General features: G+C 54.9%; 4 protein-coding genes across 4 annotated transcripts; 2 read left to right on the top strand and 2 right to left on the bottom strand.

The window, feature by feature from the left end:
• Positions 1-301: 301 nt before the first annotated feature.
• Positions 302-3,002, top strand: CSC1 (Calcium permeable stress-gated cation channel 1; the record flags this gene model as incomplete). Its single annotated transcript, XM_036631999.1, has 3 exons — positions 302-607; positions 662-2,769; positions 2,816-3,002. 3 exons carry the CDS (start codon positions 302-304, stop codon positions 3,000-3,002), a joined length of 2,601 nt encoding a protein of 866 aa, XP_036502185.1.
• Positions 3,003-3,850: 848 nt separating this feature from the next.
• On the top strand, positions 3,851-4,918 carry ldhA (D-lactate dehydrogenase; the record flags this gene model as incomplete). The annotated part of the gene is made up of 1 exon (XM_036631998.1): positions 3,851-4,918. The coding sequence occupies one exon, from the start codon at positions 3,851-3,853 to the stop codon at positions 4,916-4,918; it is 1,068 nt and encodes a 355-aa protein (XP_036501178.1).
• Positions 4,919-5,305: 387 nt separating this feature from the next.
• On the bottom strand, positions 5,306-7,189 carry CGCS363_v000148 (putative MFS-type transporter; the record flags this gene model as incomplete). Its single annotated transcript, XM_036631997.1, has 2 exons — positions 5,306-6,312; positions 6,367-7,189. 2 exons carry the CDS (start codon positions 7,187-7,189, stop codon positions 5,306-5,308), a joined length of 1,830 nt encoding a protein of 609 aa, XP_036501179.1.
• A 9,593-nt stretch (positions 7,190-16,782) lies between these two features.
• Positions 16,783-19,109, bottom strand: FMO1 (putative flavin-containing monooxygenase 1; the record flags this gene model as incomplete). Its single annotated transcript, XM_036631996.1, has 3 exons — positions 16,783-18,252; positions 18,303-19,012; positions 19,085-19,109. 3 exons carry the CDS (start codon positions 19,107-19,109, stop codon positions 16,783-16,785), a joined length of 2,205 nt encoding a protein of 734 aa, XP_036501174.1.
• Positions 19,110-25,645: the final 6,536 nt, after the last annotated feature.

The following is a 25,645-nucleotide window of genomic DNA, read 5'->3' as shown; positions in this document are numbered from 1 at the left end:
GAGCTTGCACCAATGGAGGAGGCGAGTGTCGTGGTCTTCACGTGCTTGCTGTGGCGGCGGTGTGGCCGTTGATGAAAATTACGTAATCAGCTACTTCATCTCGGGCTGCATCATCACGTCACAGGTTCAGATGAAGTGGAGACCTTCCTTCGCGTGCCTAAAGCTCCAGCTTCGGTTTCAACCAACCACCTGCATCACCAGATTCCACCGACGACCGCTTGGCGATTCGACAGGTGCATCTACACCGCCAACACTGACAGAATATTAACCACCTTGACCGAACCCTCACTATGCACGCGAGATGGACGCGCTGATAGTAAACTCGACAGACAAGTGCGGCGGGAAGGATGCCACAGAGGCCCTCCAGCCGAGCAGCCGTGCCATCATTGTCCAGTTAGCCCTCTCTCTCATCCTCGGCGTCTCGGCTTTCGTCGCATTCTGCATTCTTCGTCCGCGATGGCCGACTCTCTACGCCGCGCGCAAGCGCCGACTCGACCCCAAGATTGGCTTGCCCACGCTTCCGAATACCTTGCTCGGATGGATTCCCGGCCTGTATCGTGTGACGGAGGAGCAGGTTCTCGCCTCCGCGGGGCTTGATGCATTCGTTGTAGGTGGACCAGCTACTTGAGAGGAACACATTCAACTAAGCTGACAATGGTAGTTCCTGTCTTTCTTCAGGATGGCCATTCGCATCCTGGCTATCATGACATTCCTCGCCCTCGTCGTCCTGCTGCCGATCAACCTCCACTACAGACCAGGAGATTACAAGCTCAACAGCACCAGTGTCGCCATGTTCGACTGGATGGCTACCTACGGCGACGCGAGCACTTACGACAAAGGTGGCAAGGACTCTAAGGACGATCCAGACAGAAGCTATCTCTGGGCATGGCTGGTATTCGTTTATGTCTTTTCAGGGCTAACGCTGTACATCCTGAACAAGGAGACATTCCGTGTTATCCACATCCGCCAAGAGTACCTCGGAACCCAGTCAACCGTCACAGACAGGACATTCCGTCTGTCAGGAATTCCCCAGAACATGCGATCCGAGGACAAGATCAAGCACCTGATTGAGAAGCTCCAAATCGGTCGTGTTGAGAGTGTTAACCTGGTTCGCGACTGGAGGGAGATTGATTCTTTGACCGAGCAACGAGCACAAATTCTGGCGAAACTGGAGGAATCTTGGAGCGTCTTTCTTGGAAAGCAGGCTGCTCTGCCCAAATCCGTACAACGTCTGCGTGACCCAGAGGCAGAGCCTTCTGTTCTGGAGCCACGTCAGGATGAGATTGACGAGGAGGCCGGTGAAAATGGACGGCTATTGGGGCATGGCGAAATCCACCCAGAGTGTGTGGAGCGGGAACGCCCAAAGATTCGCCTGTGGTACGGCTTTCTCAAGCTCCAGAGCCGCCAGACGGACGCCATCGACTACTACGAGGAGAAGCTCAGACGGCTCGACGAGAAGATCTACGAGGCCAGGCAGAAGGAATACGCGCCGAGCGATCAAGCGTTCGTTACGATGGACAGTATTGCGGCCTGCCAGATGGCGATCCAAGCCCGCATCGATCCCCGCCCCGGACAGTTCCTGACGAAACCCGCGCCAGCGCCTTCAGACATCATGTGGGCCAACACATACGCACCTCGAGGTGTACGAAGGCTGCGATCGTGGACCGTTACCATCTTCGTGGCCGCGCTGTCTATCCTGTGGATCGCCGTGCTGGCTGCTATTGCGGGTCTTTTGAGCGTCTGCAACTTTCAGCAATGGTTCCCTTCTGTGGTCGACTTTTTGAAGAAATTCCCGACCATCAAGGAGTTGATTGAGACATCCTTGACGACAGTGCTCGTCTCGTTGCTCAACGTGGCCGTGCCCTACCTGTACGATTACCTGTCGTACCAGCAAGGCATGATCTCCAAGGGCGACGTCGAGTTGTCCATCATTTCGAAGAACTTCTTCTTCACGTTCGTCAACGTCTTCCTTGTCTTCGCCGTCTCAGGAACTGCGCTCAGTGTCTTTAAGATTTTCCAGGACTTTCAGGATTCTTGGGGCAACACGACGAAGCTGGCACGGTTGATTGGGTCCCGGATCGAGGCCCTGGGTCTGTTCTACGCCAACTTCATTATGCTTCAAGGCCTTGGCCTGTTTCCCTTCAGACTCCTGGAGGTGGGCAGTGTCTTTCTCTACCCGATCTACCGCATGGGAGCAAAGACTCCGAGAGACTTTGCCGAGATTATGCAGCCGCCAGTGTTCAGCTACGGCTTCTATCTCCCGACGGCGCTGCTTGTGTTTATGCTGTGCCAAATCTACAGCACGTTGCCGTTTGGCGCTCTCATCTTGCCGATGGGAATGATTTACTTTACGTTTGGGTACTTCACGTACAAGTATCAACTTCTGTACGCCATGGACCAGCCGCAGCATGCGACGGGTGCGGCATGGAGGACGATCTCGTACCGTATCGTGCTTGGCCTGGTCGTGGCGGAGATCATTCTGTCCAGTGTCATGGCGCTGCAGACAGGTTTTGCCCAGTCGGTGTTGGTCTTGCCTCTGGTCATCTTCACGATTTGGTACAGCTTCTACTTCCGACGCCGATTCGAGCCCCTAACCCGCTTCATCTCGCTCCGAAGCATTCGGGCAGAGATCGACGCTGAGGACTCTGCCATTCTTGACGAGGACTTTGAAGGACCGCGACCTTCGCAGGGCCTGCTTAGAAGAGGAAGCACGATTGATGAGGACAAGGAGAAGGGAATGAAGTTCATTAACCCCAGCTTGACCTCACGGTATGTACCCGCGACCCCATTCCTGACTCGCTCTAACGTGTCATAGTCTTGATCGACCGTGGATCTATCAGGATCCGCCTCCGGCCGACGATTCGGGAGACGAGAGCGAGAGTGCAGTGGACACGGAGAGGCCCAATGCTCCGGCGAACACGGCCTCGGCTGCGTCGGATAGTTCGATGAGTCTGGGTGATACGCACATCTGGCGCCAACAAGCCGACAGTAGCAACCGATAACGGCTTTTTGATGAGATGTGCACCAGCTGTAGATAATAGTCTCAGTCGATATGGGTTCATGACTGGAGTAATGAATGGCGGTGGATAGCGGGGACAACAGGACTATACCACATGGGAGTTTGGAGTGCCTTGCGTTTGAATGACTTATGAGGAATTAGTAAGAGACCATGAAATCGAACCGTCACCAGGACTTGATCTTGTCATTTGGTACATCTGTGGCATTCTGCAGCGTTCCCACTCGAGTCAGATGTGACGATGTCATTTTACCGGGGCTTCCCCTGAAAATCCAGGGCGTGGCTGCTGCCAGCCCATGGTGACAGGCGCAGCCCAGCGCCCGTTTCGGTTAGAGAGCTGCCCAGAGCTCCAGAAGGAGAGGCATGGCGGGGTAGCTCTTGGGATCAGGCCACTGCGCCGTAGGACAAGCTTAAAAAGCGCGGCAGGTCCCCCCCGCAGGACCGCCTGCGTCCACGTCATTCAGCACATTTTTGGTCCCTGGACGCCGGAAAGAGCAATTGGACGTGAATCGCGCCAAGCTGGTTGAGGCATCACAGGCAGGAACAGTCTGCAGAATGCGGAAGGCGGCCACCTTCCAGCCAAGAATGGCACCCGAAAAGAACGCGCAGGCGCGGGGGAGCTGATGTCTTGGCTAGACCTTGTGCTGCCTCAAAATTCCCTCGACCTCCTCTTCTCCCCGACGACGTCGTTTGCCATCTTCACCTCCGACCTTCATCCTTTCGTCGTCCGACAACATCCTCGAGCAAAGACAGCTAGCAAGCCTTATTCAATCATTTCGCCAAGAAGCATCGCTTAGCTCAATCTCCCATCCACCGTCTTCCTCAACCGCCGCCATGAAGCTCGCCGTCTTCAGCGCCAAGGCCTACGACAAGAAATACCTGTCCGCCGAGCACGAGGCCAAGAAGAAGACCCTCGCCGAACACTCCCCTTCCGACTTTGAGGTTGTCTACCACGACTTCTCCCTCTCCCCCGAGACCGTCTCTCTCGTTAAGAACATTGACGCCGTCTGCGTCTTCGTCAACGACGTCCTCTCCGCCGACGTCCTCGAGGACCTCCACAAGACAGGAGTGAAGGCTGTCCTTCTCCGCTGCGCAGGCTTCAACAACGTCGACCTTAAGGCTGCCGAGAAGCTCGGAATCTTCGTCGCCAACGTTCCCTCCTACTCCCCCGAGGCCGTCGCCGAGTTCGCCGTCTCCCTCCTGCAGACGCTCAACCGCCGCACCCACCGCGCCTATAACCGCACCCGCGAGGGCAACTTCAACCTCGACGGCCTGCTCGGCAAGACGGTCCACGGCAAGACGGTCGGCATCATCGGCACCGGCCGCATCGGCGTCTCCATGGCCCGCATCATGAAGGGCTTCGGCTGCACCCTCTACGCCTTCGACCCCTACGAGTCCGACGCCTTCAAGGAGCTCGGCGAGTACCTGCCCCTCGAGGAGCTGCTGCCCAAGTGCGACTTCATCAGCCTGCACTGCCCTCTCATGGAGAAGACGAAGCACATCATCAACGAGAAGACGCTCAAGATGATGAAACCCGGCTCCATGCTCGTCAACACCTCCCGCGGGGGCCTGATTGACACTAAGGCCGTCACCCACGCCCTCAAGAGTAAGCATCTCGGGGGCCTCGCGCTCGACGTGTATGAGGGCGAGGGCGACCTCTTCTACAACGACCACTCGGGACATATCATCGACGACGACGTGCTGACGCGCCTGATGACGTTCCCTAATGTCTTGATCTGCGGCCACCAGGGCTTCTTCACCGAGGAGGCGCTGCAGGAGATTTCCGAGTGCACGTTCCGAAACCTCGAGGACTTTTTGCGGGGACGCAAATGCGACAATTCGCTAGTCAAGGAAGAGTTTCTCCTGTCGCGCAGAGACTCCCTGCCGGTGCGCATTATCTAGGCTGCTGCTGGACGTTGTCGGAAAACCTAGGTTGATGGATACCCTACTTGTTGGCTGGTTATGGGTAGATACGGATCACGACTTATGAATATACGATTCCCTACTTGGTTTCTCTTTGCCCCGGCGATTGTGATTTTTGATTTTGGTTTATTCAAGATTATGTCTACGGCATCGCCGTCCATGTCTAATGCGTCTATGATTCAATATGCCGGCCAGCTCCTGATACTCCTTCCCTTTTCACTCCCCAATGACGCCGAGTGAACCAACCCAAAAACAAATGCAGTCCCCTGCAGCTACACGTCCCCTCCCCAACAGCTTCGGAACAGCCAACACCACCATTCCGACGCACAATATTACCACCACTCAACTTGTCCTCACAACAGGTCTTTACGCAGGCTCAAAAGTCCTCGTGGGCTCCAGCGCGTTCGTCGGCGCCTTGGCCTTCTCCACATCACTACTGCTCCCACTCGCAGCCGCCTCGTCCTCGTCGTCACCAGAGTAAGCGTACTTGCTGCGCTGCCTGATTCGTGCGCCGTACACCCAGAAGAGGAAGGGGATGGCGCAGCACGCGAGGCCGATGAAGGCCAGCAGCGTGGAGGCCCACTGGTCGCCGAGGCGGTCGTACATCTGCTCGGTGAAGAGCACGACACCCGCGCCCCAGAAGGAGCGGATGCAGGTCTTGGCGGCGAGCGCGGAGGCGGCCTGGTGCTGGTACGAGTCGACGAGGTAGTTGTTTGCCGAGTTGTAGAGGAAGATGAAGCCGAAGCCGACGGGGAAGCCGCCGAAGGCGGGGCCGGCCCAGTGCAGGTCCGCGTAGGAGGTCCAGGCGAAGATGAAGAGGCCCATGGGGATGAACCAGCAGGAGAGCATCATGGGCACGAGGCGGGCCTCGGCGGGGGGGTGGCCATTGTGTTTCGCGACGAGGGTGAGGTAGTGCTTGTTGACCCAGGGGGAGCAGGCGGCGGAGAGGAGGACGCCGACGGCGAGAGGGATGAACATGAGCCCGGTGGAGGAGGCGGAGTAGCCCTTGCGCTTCTGGTAGATGATGGGGAAGGCGACGAAGAACATGTAGAGCAGGCCGTAGAGGACGGACATGTAGATTGAGATGAGGAAGACGATGAGCTCGCGGAAGAGGAGCTGGAAGGGGCGGATGAGGAAGATGCCGAGGCGCTCGGAGAGGGGCCGCATGTCGATGTCCTGCTCGGTGACGTGGGAGGGGTCGGAGGTGGACTTGCGGAGCTTGGCGGCGCGGCGGGCGAGGATGGTGGGCGCGTAGGTCTCGGGGACGGTGAAGGTGATGAGGACCCAGACGACGAAGGCGAGGATGAGCTGGATCCAGTAGAGCCAGCGCCAGCCTGCTGCGTCGGAGAGGAAGCCGCCTACGAGGGGTCCGACTGGGGATTGTTAGTGGGAAATTGGAAGAGGGGAGGGAGGATGGGGGGGCTTACTGGCTGGGCCGATGAAGGGGGCGGCGGAGAAGGCGGCCATGGGGACGCCGCGCTCCTCGTTCCTCCAGAGGTCTGCGAGGGTGCCGCCGACGAGCGTCATGGGCGCGGAGAAGGCGATACCGTCGATGGCGCGGCAGACGATGAGGGTGCCGAGGTTCTTGGCGACGGCACAGGGAATAATAAAGATCACAGCGATGAGCAGCGTCGAGCCGTAGATGACCTGGCGGCCGTAGATTTCCGAGAGGGGCGCGAAAGCCATGGGGCCGACACCAAAACCAATAACGAACACGGTGATGCTGACGAGGGCGGCCTCCTCAGAGACGTGGAACTCCTCCGCGACGCCGGCGATGTCGGCCGTGATGACGGACGAGCAGAAGGCGACGACGAAGCACGTCAGCGCGACGACCATGGTGCAGTACCACTTGTACGCCTTGGACCAGTTCTTGGGGTTCTCCTTGTCGCCGGGCGTGAAGGTGACGAGCTTGTAGTTGCTCGCGGGCCCACCGGCGCCGTCGCCGGCGGCTGGGGGCCCGGGGATCTGGCCGTCGTTTGTCTCGACGCGGTACTCGTCCAGGTTGGCATTTGGCGAGAGGGTGCGGTAGGGCAGGTTGACGTCGAGGGCCGGGTCGATGGTCTCTTTTGTCTGCACCGGGTGGAGGATGTTGGAGGCGATGGAGGCGCGGCGGTTGGTGTTGCTCGCGTTTGAAGGCGTGCGCTTGTGGGTGTTTGTGTTGTTGTTGGTGATGGAGGCGTACTGCGGGCCTTCCGAGGAGGAAGAGCCCGGCGGTAGGGTGTTTGACGATGTTCGTGATGTGTTCTCCATCTTGGAGGCTTAAGGGGTAAACGATGTAGTCAGAACTAGTAAACAAAAGGAAGTCCCGTGTGGGAAGAGTCACGAAAAGGGGAACAGTAGTGAAAGACGATTGCAGGGTGATGGCCCAGACTGTTACTTAAGCTCAAGGAGCAAAGACTTCTTCTCTTCCACTTCCACGGGGGGCACACCATGTATTTATATCCTCGCCCACTAGGACGAAAAGTCGAGTCACGAAGGGATACTTATCTCCTGGTATTGCTCCTGGCGACAGGGCCTGGGATCCGGTCGCAATTCGGTCTATGGGTGGGCATCGGCGCGGCATTCGGGGTACCCACCAGCTGGGCGGGGCCCGCTTTTCCCGTCCGATGGTGCAATCTCTTTGGCAGACACAGGTCTTTGGTGTGCCTGGTCCCAGGTTTCTTGGAGGCGTGTGTCTACTTTGCCTGACGCCTCCTGATGAGAAAAATGAGTGTATCCCTGTATGGGCCTGGAAGCAGCTGTGTGATGGCCCGTGAACCGTTCATGTGGGATTTGGATACGTACACACGTCAGGTTTTGACGGCTGTGATTCCCCACTGATGCCAACCTTGTCGTGTTGCTGCTGCTCCGTCTGCTTGGATCGCTGCGAGAACGGAGGTTGAGCAGTACAGCCTGTGATCGTCCAACGGGAGAGGTGGATGCAGCAGCATCTCGTCACTGGCATTTGGCAGAGTGTGAGAGGTCGAGATAGACGGTCGTGGGTGCGATTGTCATCTCTGCAGCTGCAGATGCAGGAATCTTGTGTCAGCCGCGGGCAGGGGAGAGGGGTGCGCGGAAAGGGAGGAAAGGGGACGGAATTGCAAAGGACGCCTGCAACAACGAATACGTACCGGAAAACGTGTCGGGCACGTTTGACACGAACCTCCGTCCTTGCTTTTCTTCTCCTTCTGATGCGACGCAGACGAGGCTATTCCGGGATGGGAAAAGGGCGAGTTTCCTCTTTGGCCCGTTTCTGAAAAGCTTCGTTTTTTCGAGTCGATAGAGCTCAGTCCAATCGCGTCGTTTCCCACGGCCGATGCAATGCGTGCGCATGGATCTAGACAACTTTGATCTTTGTGTGTCCATTGGCAGACCGCCCGACTTGTCCCGCTTTACGCGACCGGCTTGGCGCGTTCTTTTTCGTGAGTCTTGCGGCTCTGTCCGGTATTTGTGGGAGAGTCTAGGCAATCCAGGTCGAGGGATGGGTCTGGGAATAAGAGGGAATGACTATGAACGGGCCTAGCGCCGTGGCGCCGTGCTTGGTTGGACGGGGGTCCCGGGTGATTGGGGGCATGTTCCCTCTCAGGGCTGAGCAGGGGGAGAAATCTCGGGATGAGTTCGGGTTGTCGTCATGATTTTTTAACCGTTTGCTGCGTTTTTTCTTGCGACGATTCCCCATTCTTCTCGAACATTTACTCGAGCCAAGTGATCAACATGGATTGTCTCCTGTTTTCTCCCTTCTCGAAGCCGCTGGCTGATCTTCCGTCCGAACTTGAGAAGTCTATTCCGGTTCACGTTTGGGGACGAAGAAGCTGGCTGGGATGCCGCTGTCATCCTCGGTTGGCCGTTTGGCAGAGCAAAGAGCAGCCCCCTTTCGTCCGGGACGCACAGATCGCAGGAGCCGGTAAAAGATGGGATCCACCCGAGAGCGGAGACCCGGGTACGGAGGGGTCCACCCCGGCCGCCACAGAGATTTCGTTTCCCTGCTTCTTTGCACACAAACTTTTCGTCGTCTCGTGGCATCTTCCGTCTCCTAGGGCGACGCCATTTCGCGGGCGTTGGCCATCTTTGATTATTCCCATGCCAAGGACGATTGACGCCAAACGCTAGCGGGCAATGTGGACAAGAGTGTCGAGGATTGTAAGCGGACGGTGCACGAAGATTCGGTCAGTGGAGACGGAGCAAAAAGGTTTTTTGATTGCATCGCGGTTTGTGATTATTCCCGGCGGAGCCAAGTGGGGATCTGACTGAGTCCGGCTACCGTTATCAGCGAGCCTGAAGCTCGGTGTTTGGCTGCTGAGCGTGTTAGGCGTGTGTGCTGCTAAGGACCTTGCAGCACGAAACATTGGTACGGCAAGCCCACTGCATATCCCTTCTCTCACAAGATAACCAAGAGGTTAATAAGAGGGGATTGAACTAATCAGGGAATTTGGTTTTGGAACAGGACCGATATCGCTTGAGGCAGCCTACAGACTGTCAGTTGCCTGGATAAGATCCTGTGTGGATAAAGAGACAATCGCGTCCTTCAAGGGGCTCGATGACAGAGCATCTTACGATAACAGGGGTCAAGAACGCACTTTGAGAGATGAGCCAAGATGGCGGGAGTTTGTCGGGATGGTAATAAGCGGAGGGGGGAGTGCATCCAGCGGGAGAGACGTAGCAGTTGAGGGCTTGCGTGTGGATAGCGTGGGATGGCGAGCGTCGGTGCCTCCAACTTGAAGGGTTACGCGGGCTTGGGTTCTCGTGGTTGATGCCCAAAACCCAGACCGTTGTCGCGGATATCGATGATCCAAGGGTTTGGTGGTCATGGGTGCTTTCGATTCGGAAGGCTGTTGACTATCGCTGCCCTGCTGCAGGCAGCGGGTGTTGGTGGAGCGAGCGCCGTGTCTAAAAGTCGGAGCTCGCGACTTGCGGTACCCGCGTCTCCGCGCCTCGTGGTCGGCGGTGGTGGTGCCGTTGCAGTGCCGCTAGCACGCTGAAATCTAAAAGAGTTTATCTTGCTAGCCACGCCCAGGCGGGATGACGAGGGATTGCTCTTGGCTCTATCTCTTTTGAGAATGTCAGCCAGTCACGTTCGACCTGTGCGCCAACGCCAAGCAGTATCGAGGAAAGGGAGGCGGCTTACCGCATGCCAGACCAACCAGGGTGCCTTCGAGGAGCCGACAATCGCCTGAATCGTTCACCTTGATCGCCCCGGACCGGCCGGACCGCTGGCACACCACCGATGGCGAGGACAGGGCCGCGCATGGAGGATTGAGACGGCGCGGCTCGCCATGAAGTCTTTACCGACATCGAAGTACCGCGGCGCGATACCGCACGTGTGCTTCTGATGGTCGCGCTGAGGTTCCAATTTGGGGTAGCCTGCGAGTTAACCTGTACCTTACACGGGAGACTGCCGGACCGGACCCACAGCGGATGGAAGGGCGTTCTCTGCCTGCAATCTCTGACCACTTTCGCTGTAAAGCTCAAGTGGTGGAAGTAAATTGAAGCATGTCGCCGTCGATGGTTGTATTTGGGTTGTTGAGGGGAAAGTCCAACGCCATTTTCCGGTGCTGTCTAGGCATGTTCGCGAAGTTCTGTCAGCAAATGGCAGGAGCGGAGCCCCGACGTGCCTTCCCCCATCGTCATCCGCACCACAACGGAAGGCTCGCGACCACCAAAAACAGTCCGCGACCGATCACCTTGACTGACAATGAATGAACGTCTGCTAGAACCTCATGTCAAGGCAAACCTCTAGTGCTGTCAACTTCGTCCGAAAGACCCACCTTTTCGGCTTTACGATTCCAGACTCGGGCACCTCTACTCGGGCCCTTGCGGGCACTTTTACTAACGCTACTGTATTAGAATTGACTGCACAAATCCTACAGCGCGGTAGTTGTTTGAAAAATATATCATGTCTGCAGCTCAAGAACTCGTGACGTTGTGATGTTCCGATCAGCCTCACGAGCAGCATCGAGAAAGTCATTCATGGAGTACTTGAGACCAGCTTCGTCGCCCAACCTGTCAACTCTTAGTTGTGCCAGTTGAGAACGAGGATGCTGATGGCAGGAAGCAAATTGACTTCTCGAGACTCTCGGCACGACCCACTCCACGCGCCCGTCACCGCACCAGCTGCTCCGGAGCCGCGCTGACAGTCGTTATCGTCGTCATCGCTGTCGGCGTCTTCATCTTCCTCGTCATCCGCGAACGGGTTCTTGAGTCTTTCTCCCTCATCCCACAGCGGCAATGTAAATTACATGACATGGTGGAACGTAAAGGTTCCCTGACAGATGTCAGCAAGACATTGGATGTGAACACCAAGCGGCAACCGCCGGACAGGTGGGGCCGGTATGCAAACCGGGAGCTCGGATTGAGCGGGTTGTTTCTCACTTCAACTGCACCACTCGACTCACGCCCTTCCTTCTACCGACTTCGATTTCAACAACGACGGTGAAATCGCCCCTCAACTTTCAATTCTCAAATTGGCATCCGATGCAGCCCCCACGCACGGCAAAGCTGAGGCAAGAATGGTCAGGTGCAAGAGTGCAATTTTGCAGCTAAGTGAAGAACTATGTTCATTCTGCCTTGATCACGCACCATCAACCGCAGACATGCCTCTGCATAGTATCGGCTGTTGTTAAGCATCTCAGACATGTCTTCTTGAGCTATACATAGTGCCCTTATTCAAATGTTTTCAACGTCACAGCGTGCACCCAAGGTCCTTGTTGCACGTGTTAAGACACTTCCTGAAGTTGGCATCGCTTCCTTTACTGCGAGTGCAATCGTCGCGGCAGGCGATACACTACCAGGTACCTCATTAGTCATAGTGATCATCATCCAAATAGTGAGATGGCTTACGTACCACAGTGTTCTGCTGACGCTCGACAACGGCAGGGGTTGCAAAGGCGATTCCTGCGAAGAGGACCACTAGTAAGGTAGAGAACTGCATTTTGTAACAGTGCGATAGCGTCGGTCGACGACGGCTACTATGGCCTGGTGTAAGTGAGTAATAGATGAAAGGGAGGGATGGTTTGAGAGAGTGGGTGACAAGACGTGCTAGAAGCCGATTGAAGTCTCGAGAAGATAAAGCGCAAGTGAAGCTTGTTAAATACGCAATTCAAGGTGAACAGCCCATGAGCAATTAACTTCTCGTCGGAGTTTGGCTGTCAAGAAGTGGCCGGACTGGCTGCACCAGCGGGCGCGCCGCCTCAGGCCGGTAGGATCTCAAACAGCCAAGATATGACATGGAAATTCAAACCTGACTCATGGAAGAAACTCGCTTTCACATTCTAGCGCTAAAGACTGTTTAGCCGAACCCTTTCGTCGGCTGTCCTTGATGGGCCGGCCCGCCAGGATACTGATTAGATCATTACACACAGTAAGTGGCGGTATCGATCAACAGTCTTTCGTCGGATTGGAAAATCACAGATTGACTGCTAGTAACCTTTGCAGACAGACTGCCGCACTCCGGGCAGATACATGAATGCTGTACATGTATTCTGAGACAAAAGCCTGCTTGCTATTTCTGTGTTCGGTATTCTTCTGCTGCTTTTGGCTCCGAATATCCGAGGCTCAGGGCTAGGCTCAGGGCTGTGATAAACCTTCACATTGCTGCCGCCTTACTTACAGCAACCAGTACATTGACAGGAGTTTGGTCTCAGACCCTCATAGGGCTTGACCATCTTCTTTAACCCGCAAGTCAGACAAGGATTTTTATTGCGATTGCCGCGGAGCTGGGAATATTACCAACAAGCCGGGGAGCAAAACGAGACGCGGTGTGACACGACACAGGGAAGGCTGGACGCAACTTTTGGCCGTGAACCTCAACTCTTAGCAGTGTAGCGAACCGCTACTAAGGATGTTCAACCTGAATCCTGCTGTTTATGGAAATCATCAAACTCGCCCCACAAGACACGAGCATGCAATGTGGCATTGAATCAGCAGATGTACCGAACTGATGATCCAGGTGAGAGTATTTAATGCCATAAGTGCCGCTGGTGAGGACCTCTAGCCCGATTGTCACCACTTTCACTGTTATCGTCATTATCTCGTCGGCGCGTTGCCTTTTTGCCAAACTTCTATCTCTGACTTCCTGTTCCGCCATAGGGTCATTCCAGTCAGCTAGTCAGTTATCTACACCATCCCGTACGTGAGTCTTATCATGCTTGCTTCATCTGGCCTATGCATCTAACCCTGAGGTGCTACAGCGATGGCGCGGGCGCACTTTCTGCTGGCGGCTCTCTATGCTGCTCTGGTGCACACTGCAATAGGTGCAACCCTCTGCCGTGTCCAATTTGAAGACCCCGCAAGCGGATCGTCGTTTGGGGGTTGCTCCCAGGCTCCTGGTGGTGGTGGCGTGCTCATTTCAGATCAGCGGAGTGTTAGCTACGAGGTGGGCAGCTCGTGCGAGCTTACTGTCACCAATGCCCCTGAGGGAGTGACGGGTACGGCCTTCGTCGTTCAGTCTTGCAAGTGAGAATTTCAATGTGCATTGCAGACTAGCTGTCTATAGATAAGAGACGGCTCACATTATTCGTGAAGTTTGCAATGTGTTAGACAAGGTGACACGTGGTATATCTGGTGCCTGGTCGACAACAAGGTCAATCAGCAGGCCATCGAGCAGTCCACCTGAACTAGGTCGCGCCATGAATACGATGGATGCTGATGAGCTGAGGGGGTGCCGCTCCCTGGCGTTTTCGCACCTAACGAGGCATGCATACGAGTTGCAAGCGTTAAAGTGGGCAGATACAGTGCATACGACGCTTAGAAAATCAAAAGCTGAGGAACAGAGAGAGGGGGGTCATTGAGGTTGCAATTCGTACTTCTGCGGCCATCCACCGCTACCTCCATAAGACATATTTACGACAAGTCCGTCATCGAGGTCGGTTAGCTCAGTTGGTTAGAGCGTGGTACTAATACGACATCCATCGTGTTGAGTAATGCCAAGGCCGGGAGTTCAAGCCTCCCACTGATCAATTTTTGCGTTTTAACCAACTCTCCCAGACTGGTTTGTTGGCTTCCATCTTTTGCCTCCTTTGTGTGTAGCGGCTCTGCACTTTCGGAGTTCACGGCCTTGGCGGCAACAGCTCGGCCCCGTGTTCAGGAACGAAAAGTGGGTCAGACGGCCCGGCGCAGTGCTTGCTCTTTCCCCAAGTCACCAGTGGGCATCTTGGCAGGCAGGTATGTCCCTCCTTTGTAGGTCTACCTACTTCGTTCGCGCTGGCATTTTGCATTGGGTTTTGTGTCTCCTTCTTTCTGCCGCGGCTCGAATTTGACGCCATCTTTCATGCCACTTTCATTTCCACCTCGTTCGACATCATCCTTCAACTAATATCGCAACGTTGGTCGGCTGTATCATCCTTTAAGACTTCGAAGCGGACGGAGGATCCACGCCCAATAACATTCGTTCTGATATACCACATCCGTCATGACTTCTCCCATCATTCACTACCTCACCACCGCGGATGGCGAGCTACCTGAGCTGCTAAGTTTCGAATGCGACGACACTCGCACCACTGCGACGACCGAAACACCACCCATGCGACTTCCCGTCGAGATACTGCACCAAGTCTACCTTTATCTACATCCCTGCGACTTCAACTCCGCGAGACATACCTGTCGCTCCTGGTTCACACTAAGCCTCAACCGATCCATCCTCGTTCAGATGCTCAAAAGGGGAGGCTGGTGGTCAAGTGTCGAAGACATTCTCGGTCTCAGCCTCTTTTCTCAACGAAAGCAATATCTCGATGAAATATGGACAATGTCGAAATGGCTATCGAGGGAATGCACTCTGTGCTGCCAATACTCCAGCGAGCAGCCCGCTTTTGTCGAGGTCGGCCAAACGCTGTTTTCGGATTGTCGGGATGGTACAGGTGCATATAAACTCAGCACCAGTGTGTGTGGTCGGTTCTTGATGGCCAGCCACAACAGAACACTCGACATCTACGAGCTGGATCACCGATGTGAGCCTTGTCGCTCCCGTTGGGCACAGTCGGCCTTAGCAGACAGCTCCCGCCCCAGAGGCCTACCTAGGCCCGTGGCGAGGATCTTGTGTCCTGCGAACATCATCGCTTGCGCAATGGATGCCAGCCTCGGAAGACACACCGTTGGTATTCTCATCGAAGAACAGGTTGGTCTGGTCTGTGACCTGTCTTCCCACGAAAGATCTGACTGGGAGACTACATCACCCCAGGCTCCGTTAGGCCACTCGGACAACGACGCGGAACCTTCATACGTAAACCCAGATGGGGAATGCGTCTGCCAACAATGGCACGCGTGGCTCGAACCGCCAATACTACGAAGTGTCTATTACAGCGTCGGTGGCGCTGATGATCAGCCCCGTTCCGTTGCCATGTGTCCACATCGCGAGTGTGTAGCATTCGGCTGCGCGTCTGCGGTTGAGCTTCACTAGGTTGACGAGCCAACTGGCCAAGACCTCGCTCGACGCTTCCCTCTGTCCACAGAAAGCGACTTTCTGTACTTCTTTCCGCCCACCTCCGAAGCATCTGGAGTTGATACGTCGCTGTGGCTCCGGCTCATCAGCTCAGCCACCGCTGTAGGTCCTGCGACACATCCCATTTACGACGCGTTCGCAAGGTTCAAACACTTTGACGAAACAGCCGTTGTCTATAGCCTCAAAACAACGGCTGCCGGGCCAAGGACGTCAATTACCAGTATTCACACAGTCACCGAGCAACTCGCCGACCCATTCACTTCTACCATTCCACGTCAAAGTCCCGGAGCCAGAGAACAAGACGTCCGATCATGGTCCGGTTCGGCTGAGTCATGGGCCAACACGCATGCTGTTCCTTTGAGTGATGGCTCACACGTTCTCTTTACGGACCCTCGAACCGAAACACTATGTTTGGGCGCAGACGCACCAAGAGGTTCCACCGCGCGATTCCAACGGAAGGCACACTTCAGACCACCTGTCGGCGCCACCTCAAATGCCCCAACTGTGTACGCCGCGAGTACCGACCTCAGGCATGGCGTGCGTGTTGTTGCTGTGTTTCCAACAACACATACCGCTGAAGAAAGCTCGCAGGAAGCCGAAAAACAACTTGTTGTCTGCTACACCATACCGCCAGACGTGTTTCGTGATATTAGATTCTATGGCACGCTGGAAGACCTCGACGGAGCAGTAACACAGTGGAGATGGTGGTGGCCAAAGCCGTCCATTCTTTCCTTCGTCGCTGCGCACAATACCGCACATCCGACAGCGAGCTCTCATGACAGCCTTTCCTTCCCAATCGATGTTCCTAGTCAACATGTGGACGTCTGCTCGGATATCATAGCTCTAGCGGTGGATTCCGGTCCCGACATGCTTATCTGGGCCTTCAGCACCGAAGGCTTGGGGCGATGTTGGGCTCTCAATACCGGGAGGCAACCACGGATGACACGAGCTTCAACACAAGCAGATGGTAGCTTGCGTGAGATTGATTGCGACGGAGACGTCTTGATGCAGGACGTTGACGACAATGCTTAGCGGGTTGATAACACTTCATCTGCATCCGCGGCAGAGACTTTAACCGAAGTCGTCACTGCCTGCTCCGCACGACCTTCTACGAACCGACCGTTAGGGAAGAGATTCTACCGATTTCCAAGAGAGTAAGAGCAAGAGCTGGCGGGCACTGGAATCGATGTTCGATTTGCAGAAGACGCTTTGGGAGTCACACGGATTGACATTGAGCCACGTTGAGGCTTGCCTTGGGTAATTGAGAGAACACCGGAGAACTGTGTCTGAGTATCCACATAAGTATGCATCGTTAATAGCATTCATAGCCAGGACCAAATCATATAGTACTCTACCCCTACCTGAGAAACTTCTTTCAAAAAGAAGCTTCCATACAATTCAAATCGAGTATCCTGCCGGCTGTAATATCTGTCTATGTCTGTCGTCTATACACCCCAGCTATCGTGTAATCCTTCTTCGGCCCGTTCACCGTATATCCAATATTCCACTCCTTCAAATTCACACTCTGGAACGTAAAGTCGTAGTTCACATTATAGAAATCATCAATGCAAAGATGCCCAGCCTGAGCCTTCCATCCCTTGGCATCATCTCCCTTGGACGGCAAGAACTCAATCTCGTGGAAGAGGTAGTCCGCCCTCTTCGCATCATCCGTCTTGACGAACCACACGCTGATACAGTCCTTCTTCTCATCATACCGCCACACGTACCGCCGCGTAGCCCTAAACACCAGTCCATTATCGGCGCGGAACTCCCCGTCTTCGATGTAGAGGTACTCCGTCGCCAACCCTTCATCCTGAGGATCCTCTCCTGGAGCAGAGCCCGACACGCACTTGAGCCCGTCGGCGGTCTTGTCGCGCAGCAGAAACCGCGCGGTGCCGCTGAAGTGGCCACTAGGGTGCGTCGGCAGCCGGCTTGTGAGGGAACGCTCGAGGGACCATGTGCCCAGCAAACTGCGGAAGACGGCCTTGGCGACGAAGCGCGGGGTGGTCAGCCCCGCGACGGCGGTGGCGTGGGTCTGCGCCAGTGAGGTGGCGGCTTCGGCCTCAGCTTCGGGGGAGGCGAGAGGGGAGAGATAGCGCGCAGGTGTGAGGATGTCCATGGGCTTGTTGTTATGCGGCAGCTCGGGAGTCGCCGGGGTCGGGGCCGGGGAGATGGGGATGGGGAGGGCGGCGGCGAATTCCTGCATGACGTAGGCGTAGTCGCCCATGGGGAACTGGGAGCAGCGCGGGTCGTCGCGGAGGGAGACGGTGCGCCAGTCGGAGGCGTCGTCGAGGAGGGCGTTTGAGAGCGCGGGAGGAGGGGCGGGGGAGGAGGTCCAGAGGGCGGCGAGGAGGCGGGCTTGCATTTCCATGACGCCCCAGTACGGGGAGCGGTAGAAGCCGACGAAGCCGAGGGTGGGCAGGTCTTTGAGGTGGGTGCCGTGGAAGGAGAGGGCGAGCGGGAGGGAGGGGTGGTCTGGGGAGTGTTTGAGGGTCTCGAGGACGGGGGCGGGGAGGAAGGAGAGGCAGGGGGAGGGGTCGAAGCCGGTTGCGAGGATGACGGCGGCGATGTTCTCGATGGGGGAGGTTGTGGTTGTGGCGGTGGTGTTGGCGAGGGAGGTGAGTTTGCCGTTGGAGACTGTGATGAGGCCGGAGCGGACGAATTCCATGTAGTTTTCTGAGACGGCGAGGTAGGCTGGCTCGGTGTGGTGGGAGGGCGTGACGGCGACGGAGGGGGAGAAGGAGGACTGGTCCTGACCGAGGGAGGTGGTGTAGATTGTGTGGGTTGTCTTTGCAGCCTCAGGAGTGATGTGGCCTTGGCTGTTTTCAAGTGGATGAGGGCGGTTGTTGAGGTTGTAAGATGGGAAGTCCAGGGGCAGGAAGGGGGCTGCTGGAGAGCCGGGCTGGAACGTGTCAGTTGAGAGAGATATGAGCGTGAGGGGAGGCGGGGTACTTTGGGAGTCGTGTACAGCGGGAAGACCCAGATGGGACGCTGGACGAGGTGATGGACCGAGAGCTTGTCTGCGTTCGGAACCGGGACCGGATCGGGTGCGTTCACGGCGGCGGAGCGTTGCGTCGCGATGGTGCCGGAGATCTCGACGCCGGACATCTGCCCTCCGACGACCAGAATCTTGCCGCCGTCTTTGACTCCATCAGGGAAGAGAGACTGCAGGTCGCGGTACTTGCTGCTGTGAATGACGGGAACATCCGTCTTCCCCGCAACGTCCGGAACGATGGGCTTGCCAAAGAAGCCAGAGCTGACGAGAAGGTAGTCGAACACGCTGGTCTCCTCACCACCAGCGTCGGACTTGACGGTGACGGTCCACGTGCCGTCGCCAGCGAGATCCGTCTTCACAACGCGGTGGCCGAGCTTCACGTCGGCGCCCTTGTAGCGGTTCAGATAGCGCTCTAGGTAGCGCCCGATCTGCCACGCGCGGGGGAACTCGGGCTCCTCGGGGTTCCAGGCGAGGTCGCTGAACTGGACGGTGTGGCGGCTCTGGTTGGCGACCATGAGTGGGTGGACAAGGCCGGAGGCGTCATCGCGGCGAGTGGGCCAGAGGCCGCCGATGCGGGACTGGGCGTCGTAGATTGTGACGGTGAAGGCGCCGGCGGGGGTATTGTGGAGGAGCGTCTTTGCGGCGACGAGGCCGGAGGGGCCGGCGCCTGACGGAGCATGTTAGAGTGCCGGACCGGACCGGAGTACGGAAGGGAACGGGGATTTCGGGGGGTATGTACCGACGATGCACACGCGCTTGGCCATTGCTTGAGATGGCAGGGGTTGTTGAGGTGGTGGGATGAAATGTGGGATGAGGAGTGAGTGCCCCTCACTTTTGAGAGATATCCCTGTCGGTAGATGCAGGTGAGAGTGAGACGGGTTGGTTGAGGATTAATATTGCTTGTTGAAAACCATCATCACGTGAAGTGAAAGTGAGTTAGATGCTCATCGGCTTTGAGCAAGGGGAAGAAGTTCTCACGTCAGATGAGTCCGGCGAACGCGCTTCATCTTTCGGGGATTAGTTCGTTGGAGGGGCTTGTCGCCGATTGGGACTAGCTGTGGGATGAGTCAGCGATCTACAATGCAGGCGGGACGGGAATTTATCGGAACCTGCCGGAAAGATATTCCGTTCCGATAGCCTGTGACGGACCTGGGGCATCCGGGTATCCACTTTACTCCCGGGCCGTCAAGTCCTTGGCGGCCCGGTTATGCCCCGCCTTCTATGATAATCAATTCGAGATGGCCTCAATGTAAACAGAGGAGTTGGTCTTGGGTTTCCAGAGCACATGAGAAACATATACGGAAATATCAAAGTATTCTTGATTCGCACTAATGCGGCAAAATTTCGAATGCCTCCCAGGAACAAAAGAACTCTGACTAAGGTACGTAGTTCCTTTGAGACTACCATACTTGTTACCCAGTAATCGCAGCCAAACAGTAGCAAGTTCGTAATGGCCAAGACATAGGTGATGTTTGACATGGGAACTTACCCATATACGCGCACTTCCAAGACTACATAGCGTCGACTTGTTACCAGGTTGCCTACCATCTGGGAGCCACCCGCCCCCCCTTCTTTGGGCCGGGCCGGCATCAGCTCCCGGCTCTCAAAGCGACCCAGGCACATGGTATCGCGAGACGTCGCAGCTAACAGGGATTAGAAGAGGGCCCTAAGTGTGCAGACTAATATTCTATATTATCCATTCGGAATCTATGATGTCTACGTCGTTCACCTGATAAGCACCTGATAGCGACAGGTTCCAGGGCACTTCGCCATGGAGAGTCTCGTCTACCTGATCCCATAGAGCGTGACCGTCATCCTGGCACATTTCTCGCCAAATTAAATCCAACTCCTTTTCTAATTCGGGATTTTCTGATGAACTTTCTCTGTAGCCGCCCTCTGCCGGGTTTAGGCTGTTGTTCGTACACAGTTCATTGCTCGTGTTAGGCATCGCTGCTGTGTCCCTCGAAGTCGCGGTCGGCGGCGCGTCTGAACTCGCAGACCCCACTGCATCTCCGAGTTGCGCTTCTCTACACTGCCTGGCGAAATGCGCCGGCATCACACCAGTGACCTCTTTAAATATACCATGAAAGTATCGATAAGACAGCCCAACCAGCTTAGCGGCCTCTGTCGGGGTGACTTCGCCATTGTGGTCCCGTATGATGGCGCACGCTCGCTGGACCACCTCCTGGTTAGGTCGTTCGGGGGTTGCCAAGTCTGGTTTACAGCGCTTGCAGGCCCTGAAGCCTGCACGGGCGGCGTCTTCAGCGGCGTCGAAGAAGACAACGTTGGCTCGGCGTGCAAGGCGTGCTGGACATGTTGGACGGCAGAAAATGCGAGTGGTGAGGACACCGTAGATGAATGATGCGTGTGCGGCGGGTGTTCTGTTGCAGAGAGCTTGCCAGCGTGTCTTGTCAGTTGTGAAGGCCATGATAGAGGCAGGCGTTGTGTGGTTGCTGAGGCAGGGCGAATGTAGTGGTGCAAAGTCAACGACAGACATTGGGGGCGTGGACGCTCTTTATGGTTTCACAGGGGCTGAGTCAGTGCTGTGGAGAGAATGCCTGGGCTCTAATATTGCGCTAGTAATAGCGGCCTACAACCGTCCAACTGAATATGATGTTCAATCCAATCACTCATGAAGATATTTGATCTCCTTCCCCGAATTCGGTCCCTGAACAAGTCCTAGCTGCTGAAGAGCCGTCAGAGCCCCTTCCTCCCCCGTCTCGTCCACAATCTTTCCATTTTCCAGCGTGAAGATCGTCGTGCCTGAGAAGTACATCTTCTTGCCCGTGTTAGGCTGGTCCAGTGCACCGACCGCCAGGTCATGAAAAGCCACACCAGTGTGCGTTCCTCCACCAATCCATCGGCCGACGACGTACGGACCACTGGCGATGAGAGGGTGCTGGTAGGCATGGAACGAGATGTCGGGAAATGCCTGTTACACAGAGCGTCAGAGCTGGATATTTTGAACGGGAAGGTTTTGGAAATTAACAATTACCTCTTTGAACTCCCGAAGCATCTTCTTCGCTGCTTCCTTCCCGTATCGGGGACCATGCATGGGATAGTTGATCACAAAGTTGTCCGCGCAGAGTTTGTCCACGATGTCTGCATTGCCTTTGCCCCAGTACTCTGCAAAGTACTCGGCAATGACATTCATGTTGGTCTGCTCTTCTTCGGTAGGCATCGTGGGCGATTGCAAGATGATATGGCGTGTAGTTTGTAACTATTCGAAGAGTGTGTCTCTGGATATCACGACAGGACTGAACTTCGAGCCATCGTAGAGAAGCTTTCTTATATGCTCTCTCATCTATCCACGTATGCGACAATTCTTTGTCGTGCAATCCCGAAACTTCATTGCGATAGTATTGTTAATCCACATTGTGGGCTCAATTTCGGACGGCGATGTTGACGAATCCTTCCGTTGGCCAATTCAAAAGCAAACTGCTTTCAAAGTGACCAATCAGGTGACTGCGACCCGGGTCCGAGAGCATCGGATTCTTGCGAGTCACAGAAGCCTTGCAAGAACTCGGGCCAAGTCTAGGCAATCATTCGCCAGTTTAACAGCATGTGGAGAACCTCTGTTGATCTTCAGTCCAATGCTCTGTGTCATTGTCAGGCACGGGGCTGGGGGTGACGGCATCAAGCAACGAAACTATTCCCTGCGACATGACAAGTGTTTTCCGAGGCTATCGTGTTCGAATAGCTACTGTGAATATAAAGATGTCTGAGTACTTAGAGAATATCGAGGTCAGGAGCCGTTTGTGTTATCGATCTGCTACCAATTACTTGTTCACGAATAATCCTTTTTCAAAACAAGCCATCCACCATGTCCACCATTACCGTGTACAAGGGTTCCGCCAACGGAAAGGTTGTTGAACACCACATTGCAACAGACAAGGACAGTCTGAAACCTGATCAAGTTCTTGTCAAAATTACCCACTCCGGACTATGTGGTACGGATGAACATTACAAGACCCAGGACATGGTCCTCGGCCACGAGGGGGTCGGCGTGGTCGAAAGAGTGGGCGGAGCAGTCAAAGATCTGAAGATGTAAGTGGTCATCAAGAGCTTTTGTGAATAGAGTTCTGGTGCTGACTGTCATTGCAGTGGCGATCGTGTCGGATGGGGCTATTGCCATGGAAGCTGTGGATCGTGCCATTATTGCTGGAACGGGGAGCAGGTCTACTGCGACCAGCGCCAGCTGTATGGCATGTCGAACCTGGACCAAGGCTCCTTTGCATCTCACGCTGTAAGGAACCAGTCCTTTCTATTCAAGGTCCCAGATTCCATCTCGTCTGCACAAGCAGCTCCGTTGATGTGTGCCGGCGCCGCTGTGTATTCTGCACTTAAAGCCGCCCAGATCCATCATGGCTCTCGCGTCGGCGTCCTGGGAGTCGGTGGCCATGTGGTGGCAATGTCCCACTCCCCGGGCAAGGAGGCCGACTCTCGGAGATTCGGCGCCTCTGAGTTCGTGTGTCTGAGCGGGGCGAAGTGCGGCAGCAACCCGGAAGGGCCGAAGCTGCTGGATGTCATCATGCTCGCTGGTTCCCAACAGCCGGACTGGAAGGCTATTATTCCGATGCTTCGGCGAGGTGGAGCCATTTTCGCAATGACGGTTGACCCGGAGGATTTGAAAGTCTCGTACATGGATCTGGTGATGAATGCGATTTCGGTTCGCGGTAGTCTGCCGTGCTCGCCTCCTTTGCACCAGGAAATGTTGGAGTTTGCGGCAGTACACAAGGTGCTTCCTGTCATAGAGTCTTTTGCTTTCACGGAGAACGGGATCAACGAGGCCATGGAAAAGCTTCGAAATGGGAAAATGCGGTACCGGGGAGTCGTGTCTCGGGATTGGTAGAGCTGACCGGAGGGGATTTTCCAAAGCACATGACGAAAACCCGATCAAACAGAAAGACAAGTGTTACAGGACTTTTGTCTCTCATTAAAGGGACAATGTTTTGAAGGCCTCTTAAGTTGGAAGTAGTCTGAGTATGAAGTTCCGTCAAGGTCATATGACAGGATCTTGTCTTTCAGTGACCTCGGCTAAATGGTAGCAAGTTCGTAAGAGCCAAGCTATACGGGATGCTTAATATGGCTGTATTGATTGACTCGTCCGCACAATATGATCATGAAAGCGAAGATGACGAGTTCTTCTCAGGGGTAGGAGGTCCGTCTCACCTACGTAAATGAGCACACTGTTTCCAACCTGCCTATGCGCCAGCGACTCCAGTTGCAGCGGTGTCAATGCGGATTCGCCGATAATCGTACATCGTACTTGATAACGGGTAATAAGGATCAACGGAACCACAAAAAAACTCCTCGGTCTCGCTTTACACTTACTAGACGTTGTTAACGACTTGCACTTTCTGGTTGTAGGTAGCTCAACGAAGACTGTTATTGAACGAACATATATGATAACTTGAAATCTCACGCCCATAATTAAGCCACCACACCACACCACACTATCATCCGTATCTTCAACACTTCACACCCACGACCGTCGGAAGTCTGTCGCTCACTCACAATGAAGCTCACCATACTCTCTCTGCTCCCTGTCCTAGCAAACGCTGTCGTTATGCAGTGTGACCACGGTTATGAAGGCAATGGAGATTGTGAACGCCAGGGCTTACACACGTTTTGTGTGAGTTTGTCACCTTTCCAAACCAAACTTGGTTCCTAACCGAATTAGTGCCACGACACGTACGCACCACCTGAATTCACGGTTCCTAGAGACGTCAACATCAAATCCAAAGACCCGTGGGGCGCCAATATTTGTAGAAGGGCCGGCACCGTTGTGATTGGCAATATTTACTGCGCGTAAGGGCTCTCCCTTTTGGCCTGGCAGCGAGAAGCCAGTTCTCGGAGACTGTTGCGCCACCGTTTTATTCGCCGATCGGGAAAAACGGTGGCGGCGACCTTCGGCGACCTGCAAGGCTGGATGCCATCTGAGACTCTGGATGCAAACGGTCGGGAGTGGGGTAAAATTGCCGCGATAACTTGGCGAGGCGAAATTATTGGCGCCATGGTTGCCATGGTGCATAAAGGAGGAAATGTTCCGCTTCACATGGAGCACAAAGTTGTCATTTACATTGAAGCTTTGGCCTTGAAGGTGTTTAAGAACAATGAGTCGATGGAAAGGCTTCGCGGTCGGAAATTGAGATGTTGTGGTTCCGTTCCGAAACGAGTATTGCTGGCCGTAAGGGTATCCGGAGACAGACGGTATGAAATGGATGTTCGTCATCCAAGTATGTTGCAATCAGATCACAGCTTGCGTGAATCACGCGGTTCCCGCCACAAGGCAGCCTCCATTTGACTGATTGCCCAGCCAATGAGAACAGACGTGGCTGGATGATCACATCATTACTGCATGGTGCTTTCGAAATGTGGTGATTCACTCTATTGTATCGCAATCTGACCCGATCATCCACCTCAGTTAAAAGATGGCGTTAGCCTCGACGTGGCCAGATGACAGCATCACAACGGCCAGACGAGTGCAGTCACGAATATATGTGGGTTCTTAACCGAAAGTAAATGCCGGCTTTCAATTTTGAATTTGCGGGACATTGGCGAGGCGTGCACCCCACGGACATTGGGGAACGGCGCACAGGTTGAAAGGCTGGAAACGTGGCCAAATCTTTCTTCGATAAGAGTGCAAAAAAGGCGCAGTACCGAAGTCTGGACCTTTCGATAGGCTGTCACATGTCAGAAACAGTTTTAAAAGACGTTGTCCTTTCCGGCGTATGACCCCACGATTTCAAAGTGATAGCAACGTGACAGGGCTACCTTGATAGATATGCCCACGTTCTCCTGCTTCATCACCTTCGTCAACATCGACGGATGTAGTTAGAGGTTGTGTGTGTCGACGTGCTGACATTTCATGGAGAATTCCTTCAGACAGGGCGACTGCACTTGAAAATTCACCTGAGAAATGCCGCAGTGAAGTGCCGATTACAAGTTCATGTATGGCCTGCGAGGACTCCTCAAAAGCTCGTCTGGTGATCCTCTTATCAGATCGAGCGCGTAAGGCGTAAGTTATTAAGTTCAAGAAGTACTGAGTTCAAGCCGTCGCTGGTTAATCTCTGGAGTGCATGACATTTGTTGGTTGGGAAAACCTCTCTGGTTGTGTATGGTTTTGGTAGGGGATGACAGGTATAAGAATGCTGCCATTCGTCATGAATTCTTGTGCTCAAAGTTGCTGATCCAATCTCGACGATGTCGGATACCGCTTCTAGTATCCACGAAGATACTGGTCGCGCAAACCACTGACCATTCGATCACCGTTGATTGAGTGTGTAATCCCAACGAA

This window comes from Colletotrichum siamense, assembly GCF_013390195.1.
Source record: "Colletotrichum siamense strain Cg363 chromosome Unknown KSG_Cg363_contig01, whole genome shotgun sequence".
NCBI lineage: Eukaryota > Fungi > Ascomycota > Sordariomycetes > Glomerellales > Glomerellaceae > Colletotrichum > Colletotrichum siamense.
The sequence above is the reverse complement of the archived record's forward strand: the minus strand, read 5'-3'. Positions and strand labels throughout refer to the sequence as shown.